The 24,761-nt window shown below is 40.4% G+C and overlaps 1 protein-coding gene across 1 annotated transcript in view; it reads left to right on the top strand.

The window, feature by feature from the left end:
- The window catches only part of ush2a (Usher syndrome 2A (autosomal recessive, mild)), a 187,758-nt gene that overhangs the window by 5,088 nt on the left and 157,909 nt on the right, over window positions 1-24,761 (top strand). The window contains exons 4-9 of the mRNA XM_062387555.1: window positions 12,503-12,638; window positions 17,382-17,445; window positions 18,083-18,184; window positions 18,430-18,619; window positions 20,063-20,277; window positions 23,059-23,280. Of these exons, the coding sequence (XP_062243539.1) occupies window positions 12,503-12,638; window positions 17,382-17,445; window positions 18,083-18,184; window positions 18,430-18,619; window positions 20,063-20,277; window positions 23,059-23,280 (929 nt within the window). The remainder of the gene's footprint in view (window positions 1-12,502; window positions 12,639-17,381; window positions 17,446-18,082; window positions 18,185-18,429; window positions 18,620-20,062; window positions 20,278-23,058; window positions 23,281-24,761) is intronic.

Genomic DNA, 24,761 nt, shown 5'->3' with positions numbered 1-24,761 from the left:
CTGGCAAGACAAATGATTACACCTACTGAAATGCTAGAAAGGGAAGAACTGTGCATCAGGCAAACTTTAAATCTCAGTTTGCACTCAGATTAAATAAATGAGATTCAACGTGTTGATTGCCAAGCTTAAGTGGTTTTGGTAGACATGTTTTTGAACTTGGAAAAAGCCAGTCTAGCTGTTTCCACCTTGCTTCCAGTTCCTGCGCTAAGCTAAACAAATGAACCTCCCTCTGGCTCCATACTTGATGCAGAGACACGAGAGGTGGATGAGTTCATAATTTTTTTTTATTGTAAGATATTTGGGCAGTTTTTAGGGATACGATAACATGGTGGAATGTTGTGATGATGATTTAATTTGCGATAAATCAACACATGCTTAATTAAGAATTAAGTAAGTCTCCTCATACAGTGAGTAGCCTATGCAGACACAGAAAAGAATGAAAAGCATAATTTCTATTTGAACAACATAGATTCATTGAAGAAATTCCATCTGTTCAAGGACACAGGGAGAGGGAGCCTTGCACTACTCCACTAAGTCCACTTACAATTCTCATTTGGGGTCTTTCCATAAATGTTTACGGTCAATGTTGATATCACGATGACCGTAAATTCTAGATGTATTGTACAGCCCTAGCAGTTTTGCCTTTATGACAGAACAGCTTACGCTTTAAATAGGCGACAGAGTGAGGACTTGAAGCAAAGGCCGGGTCATAACTGAACCTGTGGCCGCTGCAGGAGCCCATGTATATGTATCTATTCCATTTCAAGTAAACCTTTACCAGTACTCTAAAGGAAAATTACTGCGCTATAAAATCTTGTTTACTGGCTGATAATTGTTGATGCCCAGTACACTAACTTTACAGTTGTGTTTCTGATGTTTCAGTTGCCAGCTATTGCTCGAGTGAACAGTGGGTCCGTGTGCCCTGTGGCAAACACGTCTATGTATAGTATCTATGGGTGCTGTACATATAGACATGGAATAAGCCTTGTAGGCACTTTGCTAAAAGTGTGTTGCGCTGGTGTGGCTTGGAGGCGTTTCGAAACTTTGTGAATCAGTCCGTCTTTCGTTTAATGGTATGGTGATGTGATCTGCTTTGACCATTCAGAAGAATAACATAATTATCCTTGACACTCAAACACCATTCGCACACTCCCATTCTCACACAGACACACACAAACACACACTCACAGTTCAGTGGTAATTTGTAGCAGCATGTCAGCCACAATACAGACATTACTACATGAAGGAGCTCGGCAATTTAGAAGTCTCTCCTACACACACACACACACACGCACGCGCATGCACCCGCACACCAGTCATCTGTCGGTTTGAAAAGATCAAAACACCAAAAAAGACAGTCAAAGGGAATATGGGTTTCCAAGTGCCAGGAGCGATTCTTCCACACACACAAACGGTGCCAGGAGCAAGGTGCTGTAGGGATGCTGGTGCTCCCTAGGTAATTGTCTTATCTGATTATGGTAACGATGTGGAGAATAGTGGAGGAAAAGGTAGCCTGGGGGAGAGTGGGACTGAGAGCGGAGGAGAGATGGGGGAAGTGGGGGACGCAGCTCAGTGAACTTAAGTGATATCTACGAAGTCAGTCTAATATGGAACTCACCTTTCAGTTCATTTTTACAGACGTTAATACTAATATTCATAGAAAAGCGCCTCTACTGTTGCTGTGAGTGAAGTAGAGATGGGTAAAACTGGTGTTACGGTGACTAATGATCTGTGTAAAATTAACAGAACTGGTGGTCCTGGTTGTTTATGGTCTGTAGGTTCACAGCGGTGCGATGGAAGGTGGGATAATAAGGCTGAAGGGTGGCACTCATTAAAACATTGAGCTGCAAGTGTTATCAGCCAAATCATCTCTTGATAACATGAAACACTTTATATTTACCATAAAACGTGTACATTGTTTGAGGGGATTATTTCAGCAGCTTGCCTAAAGTGAAATTTGTTATTGGATATGCTTATTATATTTATGTGATCGTGATGTCAAGATGGGAAAATGCTGCCAAGAATCACAAGGGACTAACCAAGTTTACTCATAATAATGGCCATCAGTAATAATATTCATCCTGTGTATTAAAATAGCCAAAATCACAATGTAGTTGTTTTCACCCATGTATTTTTGTGTTTCTGCGATCAGACAACTGAACTAAAAGGGTTATATAATCACTATATGTGTTATTTACAGGCTGCTGTGATAAAATCTTTATTCTATCATCGGGCCATTGTCTATGCAAAATCAGCATTTTAAGATTAAAGCCCAGTGAAGGTCATTTTGGAAAAGTTTTTTTTGTTTTATTCTGGATGGAGGACTGAAACAGAGAGAAAGATATGTCACTAATTAGCCTAATGTGGATATAATTGGGTTTTATAGTCCAGATTCTGGCGCTGGCCAGTTGATGACGTGAGTGCAGAAGGAGGAGACACTAACATTTGAGGACATTGACAAAACCTCCTGTGCTGTCTCTAATTAATCTTTAATACATTTAGTACAAAAAGCTTAAAGTTGTAGATGTTCTGAGTCCTATCTGGAATATACAAGTTGGTGTCTGGAGATGAATAAAGAGTGAGATGAATTATACAATCAAAATAAAAAATTAAGAGAAGTACTGAAAAAAGACAGCAAAAGGTGGAAAGACTAGTAAGGAAGAGAGTTCACAAGCTAAATAGCTTTGGCGTTCTATCTTTTGGAGTAGCAGTGATTGACTGTGTGCCTGGAGGACCCCCAGAGGGGGCCTTCTGTTAGTGCCTGAGCAGATCAGCATTATCGGATGAGACACTGGCAGGGACAACCAGTCACACTGGTCCCATCACGACCCAGCACAGCTACATGAATGTTTAACATGTCTGCATACACACACTTACAAACACAGACAGACACATACACAAAGCACCACATACATACACAAGTGTATGGTTGCTCTTTCTGATGACTCCTACCTGTTGGCAAAGATGAAGAAAAGTCTGGAGAAAGAGATTAAAAAGACAAAAGATGTGTGTTACTGTTTGAGTGCATTAAGGTCAACATTAAAATGACTAGTTTAAATTCAGTCACTAGTATTTATATATATATATATATATACTGCAACTGAGCAACTGATCCTGTTGCCTGTTGCTCATCAAATAATTTTCTGAAATTTGACATGAACAGAAGAAATGGATACAAGGACATGATGTCCATCCTACAAACATATCCTCAAGGTGTGTGTGTGTGTGTGTGTGTGTGTGTGTGTGTGTGTGTGTGTGTGTGTGTGTGTGTGTGTGTGTGTGTGTGTGTGTGTGTGTGTGTGTGTGTGTGTGTGTGTGTGTGTGTGTGTGTGTGTGTGTGTGTGTGTGTGTGTGTGTGTGTGTGTGTGTGTGTGTCGGGATGGGGGGTTGTTGTGTGCGTGTGTGTGAAGGTGAGGCAAGGTTGTTATGTAGGGGTGAAGCGGACACCTCTATGGTAGCCCTCTACCCGCTGGCGCAGGAGGCGAAAGGGCACAAGACTGGCATCAATTACATAGTGTGAGAGAGGGAACAAGGTGTGTGTGTGGTTTGGGATTTTCTGTCTTTAATCTCATTTATTTAATTATTTAACATGGTTTTTCGTGCCAGTCTGCAGTGTGGTCCAGACTAATAGTGAGAGAAGGCACTAACATTGCCAGGGTTAAGGGTATCATTCCCACTAGGGCCAAACATGAATGCAGCAAGCTGCTTTGAATAAAGGGATACACCAAAGAGCATATGTTATGTTCACCTGCCCTGTCTAGAAACCCAGCATCCAAACTGAATTAGTCGTTTTATAACATATATTTTATTATTTCTGTTACTATTAAGAGCAAATGAAGCTGTAAAAAAATAATTCAACAAAAAAAGATGCTAGAGAGTGAATATCAAACATTTGATCGTCTCTTGTGCTGGAGGTTGAAACCGCTGGGATCTGAACCTGGCTCCTTTCTCCATCTGTAAGACCTAACCGAATATTAAAGAAAGCTTTGTTGTCATTCTACAGGATAAATAGTGTGTGTATGAGATTAACAGCCCTCCTCAAGTTAAGTGCATTTAAAATTGAAAATGATCAACCACACAGTAATTCATCAGCTGTTACTGTCACTGTTTGCACTTCCGGCATCGAACCGTCAACCATTAGTGAACGACCCTCTTTACCTAAGCCACAGCACAGGTAGATCGCCACTCAGTTGTCCTCAGATACTCAAAGGTGTGACGCTGAAAAAGTTTGATTGAACTCATTGGATAGATATAATCAATAATAAATTACATTTTAAAATGACTAAACATGAACTTGACCAGAGTCAGAAACTTAACATGGCTCAAAACTTGACACTTTACTCTGTCAGGATCTGTCAGGAAGCAGAACTCCTCCTGGTACATCACCACATCCTCTCCTCTCTCCTGCTTTGCTGTGGATACTGTATGTGCTCCTCCTTCTTTCTACGCTCTCATGAATATCTCTCTTCGCTTTCTGCCCAGAAAGAAAAAAGTATTTGAGACTTATGGTCTTTATTAAAAGGTTGGTGTGTCACCTAATATATGTCCCCTCTCTCTCTTCCTCTCTTTATCTTTTCTCTGTGAACATTTTTACTTCCTGCAGATGATTTTCTCTTTCTCTTTCTCCCTCTCTACCTCATCTATCTCTCATTCTCTCCCCCCTCCACCTTCTTTGTCCTTCCCTTTTCCCCTCTCATTTTCCTTTCACGCACACACTCTCCCTTTCTCTTTCTCGCTCTCCCTCTCCATCTCCCTGGGGACAATTTTCTTTTCTTAAATAAACTGTCATAGCTAGTGTTAAAATATGGGCCTTACACGGGGTGAGCGCAGCAAGGCAAAGGCATGGGGCCCTGGGCTGGTATAAAACATGGATAATATGCTGTGAGAGGTAATTGTATCTTTTAGAGCTGAGATGAGTAGAACAAATGTGTCTCCATCCTCTCTCTCTTTCTCTCTCTGTCTCTCCATTCTTTTCCCTTCTCTCTTCCTCTCCCTATCTCCCCCTTTACCCACTGCAGCCGTGCTAATATGATAGAGAGAATATTGGCCGTACATCAGAGCTGCTAACAGTAGTGGGTAAGGGCAAGTACAGAGGGGGTCGAGAGGACTAAAGATGGTCGGAAAGGCTCGGAGGGTGAATAACAAGAGAGAGAGATGGAAAGGTGACAATGAGCCTGGAGATGCAAATGTAGAGATTTGAGGAGGCGTTAGGTCACATTACAAAAAAAAATGTGACTTTGCTTTGCATGTGGAGGGCAAGAATATATATAGCAATTATTCTTAAGGTCAGGATGATCAAACAACAAACACACTTGAACAATATTATTAAAAACCCATAGCCACCCTAGCCAAGGCATATTAGTCCGCTGTGTTTTAGCTAATGACGTACACATAAAGAGGGATTGCTCATTGACCTTGCTTCTGCAGAATCACAGTCCAAAGACAAGCCTGCAAAATGTCAGAAAAAAATTTCATATATACTTTCATGTATGAGGAATTAAGCAGGAGATAGACCCCAAAGACCCCAAAAAGAAAAATGTCAGAAACATCAAGGCATTTTGGTTCGTTTAGCATCTGGGTAGAGCAGGCAGGCCACAAGGTGTTTCTGTCACTGGCATCAGCCAATATCGCCCGAAACTCTCAGGTCTTGTTGTCTTTCCAGTTACAATAGAATAGAAAGCTTTATTGTCATTGAACATGATACAATGAGATTAACCGTGCTCCCCAAGTAAAGTGCATCAAAACATGAAAGCAGCATAAGTTTTATCAACAGCACCAAATGGGATTGAAACGAATAATGTTGCGCTTGAACTAGGGATGGGCGTTCGATTAAATAGTCTTCGGTGTTTGCGCTCCCCTCGTCCGTGTCAGACGACACAGGCTCCTCGTCTCCCCCAGTCTCTGGGATAGCTTCGCATCCCCGATTGGCAGTGAACCAAATCATTTTTTAACTCAAAATGGTCCCACTCTAAACTTCGCCATGACCTCTTAATGTTTACTTTGGAAATGGAAATACACGTTAACTCGCAGCCAGTCGCAGGTGACTCAGTAGGCCTGTGGCGTTTTTTTCAAACACTGCCCCCCGTGGTCAAATGTGTAATTAGCGAATTTCTCGATGAAAAAATTATTTCATCGACGAAATTCTTAATGATCAATTAATCGATCGTTGATTAATTATGCCCATCCCTAGCTTGAACACTATGTTGTCTTTCCCTAAGTCTCCTTTTTCCATTCACCTCCCGTCATCTGTTTCAAATGCAGCCACATCAACGACTTTTTAAATGGTGCCAGTTGTTTGGAGCCCTTTCAAAGCTGTGGGTGTTTTTAAATAAACCCCCTCCTTGCAGGTAAGGTAGTCCTGTCCACAACTTTGCTGAAAATAATGTATTAATCCTGAGAGCTTATTTATGCAGTGTTTTTCCCCTTTTTAGCACCAGTAGTTGTCCAACCAATGGGGATTCGTTAGGAAGAGAGCATGTTGACCAATCTGTTACTCTGTAGTATCTCTGCACCCAAAGCAGACGTTGAGTCGGTGAAAGCGACTAAAATGGATTTAATGACAAGAGTATATGAAGGGAGATAAAGTGAGAAGGTTGGAGCAATGATGAGGGGCAGTCATGATGAGGGGTGGTATTTGAGATGAGCTTGATGAGCTGATTGTAGAGACACACACACACACACACACACACACACACGCCAACACGCACAACCACACCCACACTCTCTGTCTCTTCCTGACTCGGTGAAATCCACCATCTTGCTACATCACTCTCCTTTTATCTCTCTTTATGTCATTGTCTTTCCTGTGTACACGGCTTTTCCTCTGTCAACACGAGCATCTCTCTCGACTGCAACCAGCGCTACACTGCATCTCCATTCATCTTCCATGTCTTTCTCTCTCTCTCATTCTTTAATGCTCTGTCTCTTTTTCGCCCATTGAGAGCTTCCCTCGCTGTGGAATGAGGTGTGTTATCAGTGAGCAGTATGTCATTCAGTCGCAGGGCAATGCAGTCCAAAGCAGAGGAGCTGAGTGGAGAGAGTTTGGTGAGGCGGGATGTGTGAGGGCACAGACAGGGAGTCGGGGATTAGAGAAGATAGGTGAGGAAGAGCAGACAAGCATGAGATGAGCAACAAGAAAGAGGAAGGTCTGAGAATCGGAAACAAAAGCTGGGTAAGTGGAGTTCAAGAGAGCAGGGTGGTAACGCGGGGATTGGAGGATATAAAGAGAGGAAGCAGCAGAGGAGGTATGAGAATCTACGATTTTAGTGCAGAGAGTGTTAGAGGAGGAGAAGAGAAGATGGTGGAAAGTGAGGTCAACATAACTTTATTGAAGTAGGTGCAAATGTTTTTCACAAAGAGAAATACAATATATGTGTAATATACAACACCTCAGATACTTCTACACGGAAAATGTTAGGGGGGGCGGCGAAAGAAATACAACAGAGGAAGGGATTCCTATTGCAAAGTAGATAGACATGCAATAATTGCCCTGTGTTTAAAGAAAACAGAATTGGCTGTGATGGAAGTAAGAGAAACAAAGGGCATGAGGGAGCAGAGGAATTGATAATATGAATAACTATAAAGAGGAAATGAGAGAAACAAGAAAGGGGGTAGACAGATGCGAGATGAAGGAGAAGTCAGCTAATGAGTGGGAGGTGAAGAGGGGATTGCAGATGGAGATGGACTGAGGGGACGTGGAAAATTTGGAGGACATTTGAGATGGGATCTTGCATGATAAAGGTAATGCTGGTCTGTTCTTTTGGAAAATGAAGCAAGGGCAGCTCATCCACATTGACTTGTATTCACTCACACATACTATACACACAGATCTCAACCCAGCTGAAGACCCAGGAGATTTTGGACCTACATATTAGGCAGTTACTATCATCACAACATCGATAGGAGTAAGACTTTTAAAATCAATACCAAGGCACATTAAAGCTGTTTCTTATGTGTTTTTTTTATTTTCAATAATTTAATGACCAATCCCTTAAATGGATATCAAGTTCAAACCCATGTTATTTTGGAAAGAACAATCAAGTCATATTTGGCCAATTTAGGCAGCGCTAGACAGCAGTACAAATATTTCTAGTGTTGGAGATCTTAAAAGTCTTTTAAATGTATTCTGGGAGTCCTCAGCAGCCCTGCTCCACCTTTAATTCGTTTTAAACAAACACTGTGAATAACACATCAGATATTTGGATAATGTAAGATTGTTTGGTATTAAGGACTTTTTCAGGTGAATAGCTAAACTTGAAAGGGGTTAGTTTGAAACTGCATATCGAAAGCTGCCTGTTTGTAATACCGAGCCACAGTAAGTCCACAGCCTATCTACATGTAAAAGGATCTCAGATTCTCCAGTATCGTCCCTCTGGTAAAGTTCAGTTCAGTGAGTGCAGGAAAATGACCTGGGTCAGGATGTGTCATTGCAGCCTATAGACATCTAATTCTTCTCTTCACCTATCATTGTGATTAACTGTTAGTTAGTTAGTTAGATGGTTAATTAGTTAGTTAGTTAGTTAGTTACCACTCTTAATTGTAAATTGTCCAACATTTTCCCATTTGAAACATTTAAGAATAGTTATATAACAATTACCATCTGTACAAAGATTTGAGATCATTGTACGAAAGTCTTTTTTTATAATAAATACGCTTCATGATTTTGCTGTTTTCCATGTTGGTTACAATAAAATCAGAGCAAACAAATATTTTATATATCCCTTTTTTATTAGTTGTATTTTTCCCATCTCTTTACTTTTGTGGCCCACAGTTATAAAATCAGCTTAGAAGAAACACTGCTGTCCACACCATGTACTGAGCCACGGCTTGGCAGGAGTGTGAAAATCGAGAAGAGCTTTAGTCAAAATGCCAGCGTACAGATCACTAAAAGCTTTCCACTCAGGGTTTTCCTGGGCTTTTAGAGAGGCTTACCTAGTAACATTGCCAGTGGGGTAGGTACTACACAGGGAAAGGTTTCCTCAAGCTCTAAGAGCAGAGAAACCTTTGGGAAACAAAGTTAAAGGAAATTATTTAATAAGGCAAGGAAAACAATGAAACTCTTCTTTGAACAGGATATATAATATATGGTATGGTGCATTTTATATGAAGCCTGCAGTTATAGTTATAAAATAATTCCAACAATAATAAACATTTAAAAATATGTAATGCTGTTGGTTCTGTTTTAACATGAGTCGATGCTCTGCAAGAATGTTCCATGAGAAAACTTTGAATCGTAGGTCCACAGGTCAGACACTAATGGACCAATGAATGGTGGCAGGGACTTCATGTGGTGCAAAAGTTAAGACTCAATATCCAGGCTGGCCCAGGACTGAACCCTGAACCATATCTGCTTCCAGTTTCAGCTTTAATCTTAAAACCCAATTTGGAATGTGTGTGTATTAAAGGAGACATATGCTTTTTCAGAGTCCACAGCAAAGCGAGATCCTCTCTTCAAAAGAAAAAACTGCTCCTGAAACATTTCATCAACAGGCAGTACTTCTGGGGCATTTTGATGTCATATAAGACATCACATCTTAATAATACAGGCTTTGCAGCTAGTTATAGTGAGAGTTGAGGCCGGCATGTCCCACACATGCAGTTCACCTAAGCTAAAAGCATGTTTGTCAGACACGGACTGAAAAGAGGAGCTGCAGCAAATGACAATGTGCAGAAGGTGATGTGTTTTCAAACGCCAAATGAAATTATGTTATGGGACATATGAACTTGATTAAATTGATGTACAACATCAGGATATAAATCAATTAAAAAATGCATCAGAAATCTACAGTGTATTCTGCTAACTTGCATGATTCATCATATCAACTCATCACTATTTGTGGGATCAGTATGTATCTTAAAGTCATTGCAATGATGGTACCTAAAAGCTCTTCAAAAAAGGCCTCCGAAAATTACGAATCCATCCACATAAAGCAAAAGGATAGGTAGAGTTTCAAGTCGTCATTTCCTTTCCTGCGGACTTAGTGGACAAGTCCAAATGAGATGAGTTATCAGCACTGAAGAATTCTTACTACTCTTTCTTTCCTCTGTTCTCAAAGAACTCTGAAGTTACACCGGCTGAAAGAGACAAAGGGAGGTAAAGAAAAGACGGAGGTAAAATACAGATGGACAGGGAAAAGGAAACATGGAGCGAAAGTGTTTGTGAAAGCTAACAAAGGGGAGTTGGCTGTGTTTCAAAAGGGCGTGCGGCGGCTAAGGAGGATGAAGGGCTTCAGGATTCATTTACATCAGGCCTGACAACTGCCTCACATCTCCCCAAGAGCCACACAGCTCTGGCTTAGAGATTCCTTAAGAGGGCCCTTCTTCCAGCTCCTTCTCTTACAGCCGCTCTCTGACTTTTCTTTTTCTCCCTCCTTTCTCTTTTTTTCTCTTTCCTTTTTTTTCACTCTTATTCTCTCCTGCGCTCTCTCTTGTGCTCTCATGCGCTTGCCAGTCTTCAATCAGCCATCATGAAAGTGTCTGTCTGAGCGTCTTAACTATCCTCTGAGAGGCAGACACTTGTCTGGGCCTGCCTTCATCCCCTAAAGGCGTTTTTTGACTTGGACTTATTTCCCTCCTCACACCTTTTCAACTTCCCTAAAGAGCTCACAACAAGTAAGAGCGACAGGGCAAGATAAACATGAGGGAAAGAGACAGGGAGGGTGATGAGAGGGGGAAGTGGTCATCTAAGAGGAGTAAGAAGAGTTAAGATGCTTGAGAAATAGGGAAAGAGGGAGCAAATGAATTGTAGGTAAGGAAACTCCAAAACAGAAAAAGGTTAAGGAATCGAATGACTTTGGGAAAGAGAGAGAGGACACAGCAAGGAGGACCATAGCGGAAGAGAGGCGAGAAAGATGAAGAAGGAGACAGGGACAGGGAGAGCCACGTTTATCAGTCGTCCCACAGGGTGTTCCCCAAGCACAGGATTTGGAGATGAGGTAAAGGGAGAGAGTGGGACAGGGCACATTAAAGTTTTTTGAGGGGGGGAAGGAGGGGGCTCTTATGGAAGTATCTTTCTTTTTGCCTGGGTTTGATGTGACAGGAAGCTTCTCCTGCTTTGACGGTGTTGTGTGCTGTGCAGATTTTAATATTCATGCTGCAGATCGGGAACGGCGAGCGGAGGGGAGAGGAGGTTTTTGGTCAAACAGAAAGCTAATTTGCGGCTGAGGCACTTTAGCCTGAGGCTCTTTCTGCTACTGGGGAAATGAGCTGGAAGATTAGCTGTATGTATAATTCAGACACACATGGTCACATGCTTGCATGCATAGTGTGTGCATACACTTTTGTAAAAAAATATGGGAATATGCGCACACAGAGCAGCTGCCACTCTCTGAGACGTTGTGTGTTACAGCAGTAACAGGCTGCTAGGCTTTACTGCTGCATCTGCCCCCCCAGGCTGCTCCATTACATGTACTTAGGTTTTAATGTGAAACTCCGACTGTTAATGTATCCGGGGATGCTTCATGCAAATGCTGATTTGTTACTGGATGATCATTTTTGTTTCGCACCCAATACCTGGTGAGGACTCTGCTGCAGAGTACATACAGTAGATGACTTTAGAGAAAAATTGTATTGAAAAAAATGTAAATAAACACAATTTTTGCACTGAGGTTGCATGCCTCCCCCAACCAGGACAGTTTCTGTCTCCATATTCATTCATAATGACTTTTTTCAGATTCATATGAGGACACCTTGAGGATGACCTTTGATCACTGAAACATCACTTCATCTTTGAGTCAAACTGACAATTGATCAAAAGTTAAAGAAAATTTGAGGAGAAGTTATCACATTCAAGAGGCCAAAAACATTGCCAAAACTTTTTTTAAGGTCACCATGACATTTGACCACAAAAATCTTATCGGTGAGTCCCAGTGAATTGTTTAAGATGTAATACAATTTCCTATGAGCAGTCCTAATAGATCACTTTCACAGGGACGTGAGGTCACTGTGACCTTGACCTTTGACTTACAGGCACCAAAATCGAATAATTTCATGCTGAGTCCAATTGAACGTTTGCACCATATTTGAAGACATTCCCTCAGGCTGATCTCTACATATCATGTTCACGAGAATCCAACAGGGGGACAACCCGAAAAAAACATGCTTCCGGCAACTGGCTGAAAAAGAAGTGACTGTTTCCTGTCTCACCTCAATACAAAAATCATTCTAATCAGTGAAAGTACTTGGAAAAATAATGATTTGTTCTGTAGCATAGTTATGTGTGATTGGTTGATAAAGTGTAAGAGTTATAAAACCAAAAGTCTATATTTCTGTATTCATTATAGACAGTATGTAAAGGTGGACAACATGACCACCACCAAAGGTGATCACCACCTGGTGGCTGTCAGCAGTATAGGTGATAAACCCCACCTCATCCATGTTAGTGGATGGGACATGAACCAGTCAACTCCGTCTCCTTAATGGCTACTGTGCAGACTCTGTCGTAGAAGAAATACAAACTACAAAAAATACAGAACACTTCCATCTTCTTCTGGCTGACTTGCAGGTCCATGACAGACGTGTCAGTCTGTTCCTGGATGGACTGGAGGAGGATGGCACACCATTTGGCTCACGACCTCTGCCCTCCAGACTCTTTGATACCAGCGAGGATGGTGCCATGTGGCTGGGACTCAGCTCTAATGGTAAAGATAGTTGCTTTTTTTTAAAACAAGTATTGAAGCATTTTATCTTTTGACATATTGACAAGTTGAATTAGTGCTACATTACTTTAAGATACATCAAATGGTCAATTCTTCATGGGCACGGTTTTAAAATGCCCTCCAAATACATGTAGTGTAAAACTGTACAATAAATATTAAGGTACACATTCCATTAAAATAATGGTGGGTTTCAGTAATGCCAATCAAAGCATCGTCAGTATCAGTACCTAGTTCTGAACATTGCAGCAGGAACAATGATAAGCAAAGCAGAATTTCATTTAGAAGAAACCAACATCTGTGTTTTTCCCTACGATTACAGACAAATTACTTTTTAGTTTATCATGTCTGTATATCTTAATATGGTGTCAATGACTACTCCAGCTCTATTTTCCTCCCAGCCTTTATCCCCCTTCAACTACACATCTGTGATTGATTGTTGGTGCCTGGGAGCCGTCTCACAGGCAATAGGAGAGAAATTGAGAGAAAAATGATATCCGTTCATCTCCTGGGTGATAAACGAGTGTTTTTCTTCTCGTTTATCAGGCATTGATCCCTAGTTCACTGCAGGTAGCATCTGATCAGCTGAAGATCACATCAGAGGGCATGATCAATACAAGTGATTGGCTCAGGGGTGTGTGTGTGTGTGTGTGTGTGTGTGTGTGTGTGTGTGTGTGTGTGTGTGTGTGTGTGTGTGTGTGTGTGTGTGTGTGTGTGTGTGTGTGTGTGTGTGTGTGTGTGTGTGTGTGTGTGTGTGTGTGTGTGTGTGTGTGTGTGTGTGTGTGTGTTTGAACCTGGAGATGTGTCTGGAATCCGTATCATTCGATTGATTATGCGGATGCTGATCAGATGTATTGATTAACAACTATGTCTGCTTTTGGAGGGGGGCCCTGCTGACTGAAACTGTGTTTATGATCACTACAATGTGTGGCTTCATGTTCTTCCCCCACCTGCATTCTGTCAAGAGATGCCAGCTCAGCCTCTGATTGGCTCTGACCTTGAAAGAGGAAAAAGTAAGGCATGTGTGAATGAGTAAAATCACGCCCTGAACTCCACCTCAAAAAACATGCCAGTTATTCATAATGAAGAATACTATTGATTGTTATTCAATAAAAGAATGCTAGGTTGCCAAGATCTGAAATCATGTACAAAAGTAACTTTCAACCACCTCCTTTCCTTTGTGTCATTTCTGCCTAGGACTTCATTACCATCACAGGATACACAGTTTACATATCACAAAAATTAAACAAACTATTGGACATAGTAATGATTTAAAAAACACAAGATTACTTAAAAATGTTGCAGTATACTTTGTAGGGATGGGCGTTCGATTAAATAGTCTTCATCAATCGCCGGTAGATTAATGACGAATTTTCGATTAATCATTAATATTTTCCAGTTCAAAAATTCACTATTTATAGGCTATATTACACAACTTAACCACAAATATATAATACTTAGGTCTGACAGGTTTTGCCAAATGTAACTCAAAACTATCACACAAGGCACCGAGTCGAGAAAGCTTCATAAAAATAACCAGTAACTCACATACATAGAAAGATGAGCATGTTAACATTCCCCGAGGTCAGACGCGAACGCAGCCTGGTGACCGTCAGTGCAGCCGCCGGAAACACTCGCTCTGCAGGGACTGACTTCCCTGTGATACACAGGTAGCTCCGTGCTAACTTGGCTAGCCTGGCCGCATCTCCGGTGTTTGCGCTCCCCTCGTCCGTGTCAGACAACGCAGGCTCCTCGTCTCTCCCAGTCTCTGGGATAGCTTCGCAGTGTTGGCAGTGAACCAAGTCATTTTTTAACTCAAAATGGTCCCACTCTACACTTCGCCATGACCTCTTCATGTTTACTTTGGAAATGGAAATACACGGTAACTCGCAGCCAATCACAGGTAACTGAGTAGGCCTGTGGCGTTTTTTTCAAACACTGCCCCCCGTGGTCAAATGTGTGTAATTAGCAAATTTCTCGATGAAAAAATTATTTCATCGACGAAATTCTTAATGATCAATTAATCGATCGTTGATTAATTATGCCCATCCCTAATCCTTTTTCATTGTCCAAAGTCTATAGTTATTTCTAGACTGAGGAGTACACATTCGTCATCAGTGTGTTTTTAGGTGCTGCATTTCTGACATCCATCCTTCCATTAGCTAGAACTAGTGCACTGGTACTCCTGAATATATCTGTTTGGAGTGGCCTGTGGTAGTACCGGTTTATCTCTGAAGCTCTAAAAGTGACCTTCCACTGCTATAGAGCGCTGGTAAAATGTTTATTCAAAGTTCATAAATATCAAATGTATCGTCAAAATCTCACCAAATTCAACACTGCATTTCCCAGGGCACTTATTATTACACATGCCAAGTGTGAAGCTGATAAATAGATATAGTGTTAGGGTCACAAGGGGGATGGATCCAATCCCAGCCGACATTGGGTGAGTTGCGGTTTACAACCTATACAGGTGGCTTTCATTTCAGACAGATACAGAAAAGGGTTCTGTAATTAGGTTCTCAAATGTGGACAAATAAAAGTACCTGTCGGGGTAACTAGAGTGTGAATCTCAGAAATTATAGTTTTAAACTCTAGTTGCTGTATTAATCACTAAATCAACCAGGACTGGAAACTGGATTACAAAACCCTGGAGAAAAGTATTAAACATTTTTTTAACATTGAGTTGTGAATTAGTCAATTAAGAATTATAAAGGGGAAAAAAGACATCACACTCCTAGTTGCCTCTATTAACTATCATCAGGTAAAAATCATGAAAACAAAGAGTAGGAAACTGAGAGAGATGGTTGACAGAATCAGAAACACAGAGAAAAAGACAGGGACCTACAGAGAGAAGAGAGAACTAAGGCTTATACCTTGCATCATCCCAGTAACAATAGAGAGAGTGCTTTTCAGAGGAAGCCATAATCCCATTTCCACACGCTAAAGAAATCCTGAGCCAAAGCCTAAGGCTGCACAACCACACACTGTTGTAACACACTTAGATCCCATAACACTCTCTCACTCGCGCTCTGTTTTACACACTCATAACCCCCCGAACACACACACTGTAGTTGGCCCAAACATGGCAAAGCTTCTCTCAAATGCAAATACACACATAGATACACACCTTTTTTTTTTGGAGAGCCTCAGACACTCATGCACACACTTTCACAGACAAAGCTAGACATGGCACGGGTTCTGTCGATGCTTACAGACGTTATCCGTATTCTCAGAGTTGTTGTCAAACTACACAGAAGTTTGTTGGACACTAAAAGACTGGCTCTCTTTGGACCAGCATCATTGTCTGTGTGTGGGTGTCTTATGTGTCCAACAGTGTAGTGTAGTGTATGCATGGTTGTCTTGTGTGCAGTCCAGGATTCACATGTGTGTCTGGACACTGAGCTCCTATGTTTAAGATTTTCCAGTTTACGAGTGTATTTGCTTGATAAACAGACTTTGGTACTGAGGCGTATTTGACAAACTGTATGTGGCATCTCTTGTCCAACACCTCCTTTTCTTCCTTGTCTATGCAAGAGAGACAACTCTTGTCATATATAAGACCAATTTTGTTATTGTTATAAAAGACAATTGACTAGAATGACACTCAGTAGAGTTTGTACCTCCAGAAAGGTCCAACAGTCCTCTTAAATTCAATCAAGCAAATTTCACACACTTAATTTAAGTTGCCCAAATGTGTCTAATCTTTTCATCTAGATCCATGACTTACTCCCTGGGAATAGAGTAAAAATGTTGTGAATGAAAATCCGCATTTCTCAGCGCCGGTCAGCCGGTCAGAGAGTGTTAGGGTTGACATCATTAAGGGTTTTGAATAACCGGGCACCAATATCCTGGTTTCACAGAGGAATAAGACACACAGCCATCACCGGTGTTTACCTGAACCAGAAGTGATTCACTTTATTGTGCACGCTCTAGTCATTTAAAGAATAAAGTATAGACTTCAGAATAAGGGCACATATTAATAATCATTTGAATAATCGTCATTTCTATATTGTCCAAAATAATCGTGATTATGATTTTTTCCATAATCAAGCAGCCCTACTTATAGCTAAGGTCCCATTACACTGTGTCAGCTACACATTGGTGGTAGGTATAGGGTTGTGGCCCTATTTCTAACCTTAAAGCCATCCCCCCTTTGAAACGACATGTCAAATCAGATAGATCCAGATTTTAATTTGAATCCCTACAGAGTCACATAGAATCATGGATATTAGTTCATCCCCTATTTTGGGGATCATCACACTCAATATCCTCGTTCCACTGTTTATGTAAAAAGGTTTTCAATTAGCCCAGAATAGACAGTGGTTTTCAACATATGAGTATTTTACAGTAAGGAGCCAGATTGGTTTAAAACTTGTTAAACACAGTTTTTTCAATAGAGAAAATGGGTGAAGCTAATAGATAAGACCTGGTTATCCTTAGACAGGCCTGTTTTGTCCCCGGTCTTAAAGCAAGTTAATGATTTTGCCCTTTTATAAGTCTTGTTGCTTTCTCTGGGAACTGAGTGCAGACTGTGGCAGATCCTGGTCGGCTTTGTTCCATGAACTTGGTCTTTATAAGCAGCTGCAGGCAGCCTCACTTAGCTTGTGTCAAGAAACTGATAAGATAATCTACTAAATACTGTGAAATCCTCTCACTCACTTCCTTCAGTACAAACCCATTAACACCGTCTTGATGTTTTTTTCTCCCCCTCTCTTTTCATCTCTCCAGGGTCTAATCAGTTCATTGGGCGGATGCAGGACTTTAGATTTTATCCTGCCACTCTGACCAACAGGTGAGTTGGATGGAGTGAGGAAGAGTAACAGGTAATGAGCAGCTATCTGCAGAGAAAGAGGGAGGAATCACAAAAGGACCCCAGGAAATTAATGTTGTGAACGACAAGGTTATTTGGAAGAAGGGTAACCATGATTTACTCAGGCAAAGGAAAAGGATGTCATATTTGAGATAGATTGATTAAAGGGAAAAGGATAACAAATTTGGAGAAATAGAGTGTATTGTATGGATTTGAGCTACAAGGGTAGAGGAGAGATAGTTGGAGGAAAGAAAAGTAATCATTGCATCTTAAGATCCATACTGCTTCCAGAGGATTTCCCTGAGAGTTCGATACCAGGCAATTAGTGTTGTGTTTACCAGTGGTGTAGAGAACACAGTGCGGACTCAGAGTTTACAAATTTGTCTAATCAAGATTAGGGTTTGACAAAATGAGGGATTGAATTTCCAAATGATGTCCATAATGATTTTCCACTTCTGAATGTTCAGTCACAAGCTCCTCAACAGGTGCTTCAAGAGTTTATCTCAACGTTGGACAACATTTAATTTGTTTTCGATTCTATCCAATTTTGTATAAAACTTCACTTTGCTCGAGTGAGTTATTATAGTTAAATAAACTCTTCTGTTTCTGGTTTTAACAGGGAAATAGTGGAGTTGTACTCAGGAGTCCTGCCTGAGCTCCATGTCCAGTCAGAGTGTCGCTGTCCTCCAAGTCACCCCCGAGTACACCCTTTAGTTGAGAGGTACTTTATCACAACTTCTCACAAATTATTATTTTGAGTAAAAATCTGTGATTATTACTTTTATTCATGATTTTTGTATGTTTATTGTTTGTATTTTGCTTACAATTTGATCATTACACGTGTCCATATGTCATACACACCTGTATCAAAAAGTGCTATATAAATAAGGTTATTATTATTATTATTGTTATTATTATTAATGTAACCGTTACTGTTGTGAACATTAAAGCTGTCACTCTTTACAGATACTGCATCCCCAACGCTGTTGAGGACACCACCAACGACAGAGTCTTAAGACTGAACCTTAACGCCCACCCCCTCAGTTACATCAACGACCAGGACATGGGAACCACATGGCTTTCTAAGATCATGACATCAGAGGAACTGGATGAAGGAGTCACAATTACAGTAGATTTGACCAATGGACAATACCAGGTTACTCATCTAATATCTATTTAATTCAAATCAATCCTGTTCAATTGTATTTGCACAGTGCCAAATCACAACACATTATCTGAAAGCACATTACATGGTAAGAATGAGACTAACAGTAAAATAGAAAGATACCGAAGAATTCCCAGAGGGAGCAAATACTTGGTGACTATCGAGCAGAACCAGACTCAGTGTGGGCGTCCATGTCCCTCGAGTGGTTGGTCGAAAGGAAAGAAAGACGATGAGAGAGGGAGGTAAAGAAAGAAGAGAGAGAGCAGGAACGGTCAATATAATCACTTTATATTTATTCCCGGGATTCAAATGTGGTTGCATAAACAGTGGTGTAAACTATCTGGGCACATTATTTAAAGTTATCGCAACAACCAACACTTTCATGTGTCATTTAAAGCAGGAGATTTTTAATTCAGATGGCTAGAAATTTTTTGATTTTGAGCTAATATTTGTATTTGAGCCTAAAGGAGTATTAACTCAGTCAGAAAAACCAAAAATATGTCATTTTAGGTCATTGTGTGGTCTAATGTGTATTTGCCCCCTTACCTACTCAATTGTTGTTATCTACATTACGTTGGAAAAAAAATTATGTCATTATTGAGTGTAAAGTGGAAATAGTACAGCACACACTTTGCTGTATCTATCTGCTTGTAACTGTGTGAGCTGTGGACAGTGGTTTTATATTTTCTCTAAGCACTGCAGTGAGGGTAGACAGGGGGGCAAAGAGAGAGAGAGTGTGAGGGGTGGGGGGGGATTGCTGGATTCGGTCGTTGTCGACACTGAGGTTGTCAAAATACTCATCCCTCTCCTCTCTGAAGTGTGTATGTGAGCGCGGGCAAGATCTTTGGAGCTGTCCTGACGTGGTCGCTCAGCTCAGGTCCCCGGATAAAAGAGACTTTCTGAAGTTGTGTGCGTGTCTGTGTGTCTGTGTGTTTGTGTGTGTGCGTGCGTGCGTGCGTGCGTGTCTGAGCAGCAGTGGTGGCTTAATGCACTCCCTGCTGTGTAACCTACTGTCCCAGCCCACACTGTAGTGGGGCAGATAACACTTAACAAGCACAGCTACACCTACACACAGACGGGCGGGCAAATGGTTTTGTGTGTGTGTGTGTGTGTGTGTGTGTGTGTGTGCATTTAGTTTGGGTTGTTTACTTTACTCACTAATCAAGACTAAGACTGCATGTTTGGATCAACACTCAGCAACTGAGGTTTTGTCCATACCATTTAAAGGCATGCAGGGGCAGAAAGTGAGCGTCTCTTATTATAATTCAGTGCCCTTCAATGTTACCATAGGGAAATAACAATCTTAACATAAAGCTTCACTTTGATTTGATTAAGTTCATGCCTGCTGTGTTGTAGTCCAATGTATTTCACATATTCACCTTTCTAAAAAAGTCTGGTTCTGTACATACTAACTCATATCCGTCTCTTCTGCAGGTGTTCTATGTTATAGTTCAGTTTGGGGGTCTTCTGCCTGAATCGGTTCTGATCCAAAGGCAGAGACGTGACCTCACAGACGCAGAGAGTGAACCCACCACGGAACAGCCCTGGTTAGACTGGCAGTACATGGCCAGGAACTGCAGTGTGTTTAGAATGAAGAACAATGGACCGTTACCAACACCAGGCTCAGTCAACTGTCTGCAGCTGCCCAGGTATGTATGAGTCAATGCCATTGAATAGTTTTATGAGAAATATAAATGAAGGATATATTTTTCTCATGCAGTGACATGCTAAAGCACTAATATGATCACTGATAACTGGACTGTCTGCTGTGTACCTAATTATGATACATCTGTGTCAAAGAAAACAAAAGATCATACGTCCTTTAAATTCAAAACTTTACAGATAATTCCATTTCAGACAAAGTTTTTGTTTGGGATTCTTTTGACCTCAAGCAGAGATTCAAGATTGTTTATTTTGTCCCGTTACGACTACTATAAACAACATGGCAGCCTCCATAGAGAGGCCCCCGCTCCCGATGTAAATATAAAGTATTTAAAGGGCCCATTCTAGAATAGAGAAAACAACAATTGTAGAATTTAAATGACACACACTGGTGAAAACATCCCAATGATATTTTTATATTCAATTTCTACCAGTATAACCCTCAAACCTAGATTTTACACACTAAACCTTTAAAACATTTCTTTAATCAACTATAAGAAAACACAAGTCAAAGTAATTGGAATGTATACAAAAGCAGTACAGTGACTGATAAATAGTACAAATTTTGCACAGTTTATTTCAATGTTATGATCAATAACCTCCAGATTATTAATAACATTTATGTCATTACCGTAATTCTTAAAACAGGGTCAGAGAAAGCCCGATATTTGATTGGACATCAACAGGACATAACACGGTATACTTACTGTTGGTGTCCTGTTTTGGGTTGTTTTTAAGTTTGTATCTGTTACTGTGTCTCCATTCAGATAAAGATGTGTCAGGACACAGATTGATCATCCCATTATAAACAGCCTAATGTGGAAAACGGAAAATAAACTCCTCGGCCAGTGCTTTATGTGTATGGGGCATTATTCCCAGAACAGGATCACATGTTTTTTCACTGAATACTATCTGGTGGTCATGGTCTCTACATTGCAAAACAGATTACACAGACGTTTACTTGCAAGAAAAAGTAAAGTAAGTGTATAGAACAAGTTTAATAACACATCGATGCCCATACACACACACACACACACACACACACACACACACACACGTTTGTGCAGGAACATACGTAAAAGATAAGTCAAGGAAATGAATGGGAATCAAACATAAAACCATTACACATACACACAAAAAAAGAGTAAACACACACATAGAAACACAATAGCAGTCTCAAAGTGACTAGATCTATGAAGCTAACTGCCTACAGCATTGTCTTGGCACATGACGGATAAAAAGTGATTCGCACCAGATAGAGAGATGGATTTGGATCATACTCTGACATACACACACTAGATCCTGGCATAGCTGTTTGTATCAAGGCCCTGGTTGGCACTAGATGGAATAGGTATGAATAGATCACAGATTATTTGGTCACTGCTTATTTTTCACATGAGTGACAAACGATATCACACACAACCTTTCCTGGCACTGTTTGTATTAGTTGAATTGGCATGAAAGCAATCAGACCTAGCGCTGGCAGCCATGACATTAATGGTTGATGATTAAATCAAAAAGTCTTTAATCTTTCAAGATCTTTTCTTTTTGTTTATCTCGCGAGAGGGTTTTACCGCTGCAGGAGACATTCCTTCCACTCAACCTGCAGGAGTATCTGGCAAGACAAATCTGAGAGCAACTCGGTCGATTCAAGCGTTTTTAGTTAAAGTTGTGCTGGTGTGGAATGTTGTTGGTCCTCAGTTTGCATAATGTCTAGATAGAGATGAACACTACAGGGGCTAATGCTGCAGCTAGAAACAGGAGGTTATATTTTTGTTCTGTTGTGATTATGTAATTTAAATTACACTTGTCATAAATGGTAACAGTTGTAGTATCACTGCCAAGTTAACAAAAGGCCTGGCTGGAATATAATCTGCATTTAAAAAAACTTCAAATCATATCATCATTATATATTTTTTTTGGAATGGTGTAGCATCCAGGCAGATGGACTTTTTGTTCAACGTCACATGAGATGCCAAGCTGCTGTCCTCTCAAGTGTAACTAGTTGATATTAACTGATGATCGGTTGTGCATCAATGTCAGGGGGGAGCAGTTGTTCATATTCAGACCCATTTGCAACTGGTGAGACATTAGGGAAAAGTGTCTGTGACTGAATCAGAGCATACATATAGCATGTAGATATAGTTACACAAAGGATGTGTAGCCAAAATAAATGTTAGTGCACACATCTATCTACATTATGTTTGCAACAATAAGTGTGATAGTGCGTACACAATTTGTAATTTACCAGGAGCCATATGACCATAGTCACGTATAAAGAAGTGATCTGATTAAGTATTTAAGCATTACCTGAGGAGGAAGAGGTTGCTATGGGGAGTTAAGCAGAGAAAGACGGTGAAGAAGAAGACTAAAGCAGTGATGACAGAATAGTAGTAGTGACATGACACTTGTGTGTTTGGTTGTGTTGTATTTTTTTGCCGTACACTAGCCTGACCAGTAACAGATTTTTTAGGCTTATATCAATATTGGGAGTTTAAAAAAAATCTGATAATGGTTTTATGTTTTCTTCAAGAACTGTGACCAAGATTCAGATACATAGTAAAAGGGGCATTTTAGAGATCAACTTGTTGGTTCTCTCTCTCACCTCTGCTGAGTCGAGATATGACTAACATCTCCTCAAAGTTATAATCATTGTATTGAACATCTACATTGAAAATTAATCAAATTATAGATATCAGATTTTACAAACAATTATTTTCTGCTGATATCTATTGGTTTAAAGTGTGTTTGTATTCCCTGTTTTCCAGCGATGCGCCTTTCTCAGGAGGCAACATCACATTCAGCCTGTTGACCCCACAGCCAAACCTGAGACCAGGCTACAATGACTTCTACAACACTCCTGCCCTGCAGAAAATGGTACATGCCACCCAGGTCCGGATACATCTGAGTGGACAGTACCACACCAGAGAGGCCGGCGTGAACCAGCGACACAGATACTACGCCATCAAGGAAATCACCATCAGTGGAAGGTGACGAGTTAGACAATTTATTCAGACATCCACTTTCATCCGTTTGTTTCTGAGTGAAATTGAATTGTTAGACCGTTCCTTACATATAGCTATAGATATAAAATATATCTTTTATATCTTAGAGTACAGATTTGTTGTATTTAATGCCCTTTCTGTGTAAGTAAAAGTGCATAATTTCACTATTTTTAAGTAATTGGAACCAACATGCACAGAACATTTCTAATTTGTTAGTAGGTCTCCTACCACTAACTATAATGGATCTAAGTGTTGTAGTTTTTTGAAAAAAACAGTCGTTCAGTGTTGTTTTGTTGTAAACAAGTGATTGTAGTTTGATCTATAGACATTTTTTTTGCCACAAACTTGGGTTTCAGTGGAGCTTTCTGAGTAACTGTGAACACATCTCCATCATTAGACTGACAGTGACTTTTTTATGACTGCGGTAATTATGGGATTATGCAGGAGGCAATCATCTCTAGCTCTGTCTACCCCTCCTCTTCCCTCTAAGCTGTTTTAATTAGTCGCTTGTTACAGTAAAGTCGGAGAAACAGAGACTCAGAGCTGCTGAAATCTCATCTGTGCATTCTTCGTGCCTCCTTCTCTCCCCCTCCTTTCATCATACGTCTATTTCTCTCTCTCTTAATTCCTTATAAAGCATGTAATTAAGCATAATGGCAAAAGGAAATACACTCACTACTTGATCATGTGTGTCTTTGTATATGTCATGCATGAGAATATAATTCTGTGTTCTGCTTGAGGTTTCTTCCTCTTCTTGAGGTTAAATGGGAGTTTTTTGTCCTCTAAGTCAAGTGTTTGCTTATTGCGGCAAATGTTGGGTTTCCCTATAAAGGTCTTGACTGTTAAGTGCCTTGAGATAATGTATGTTCTGATTTAATTGAATTGAATTGAACAATCCTCCTTTGCTTTAGAAACATAATTCAGCCAGTGAGGTCATGTGTTCCCCAGTGTGTTTGTTTGTTGGTTGGTTGGTAAGTTTGAAAGCAGGATTACGCAAAACCACTGGACAGAATATTACCAAACTTGGTGGAAGGATGTGGTATAAATCAGGAAGAACCTATAACATTTTGGTGCAGATTTGGATCAAACACATCCAGGTTTTTCACATTTTTCATGTTGCAAAAGAGTACATTTTCCCACAATTTTCTCAGAGAATATTTCCTGGATCTTGACAAAAGAATCCGGCATATTCGGGGAATTATATTTATGAGTGTGTTTAATTCTGAGCAGATCCAGATAAAAATTCAGATCTTGTGAATTTAAATGTGGTTTCATAAGAGGCCTTGGTGGAGGTATGCACTATGTCATTCTAGTTCATGAAGTAAACAGAAGAAAGTTTTTAATGCTCGACCTCTATTAGTAATTAAAAAAGTCCAGTAACAATATAACAGTGATACCCTAATCGTCCAATGCTAATATATGGCACAATTATCAATTTCATCATGATGATGTAAATAAAAAATTAT

Source organism: Platichthys flesus, chromosome 1 (assembly GCF_949316205.1).
Source record: "Platichthys flesus chromosome 1, fPlaFle2.1, whole genome shotgun sequence".
NCBI lineage: Eukaryota > Metazoa > Chordata > Actinopteri > Pleuronectiformes > Pleuronectidae > Platichthys > Platichthys flesus.
Note: the sequence above shows the minus strand (reverse complement) of the source record. Positions and strands in the feature narration are given on the sequence as shown.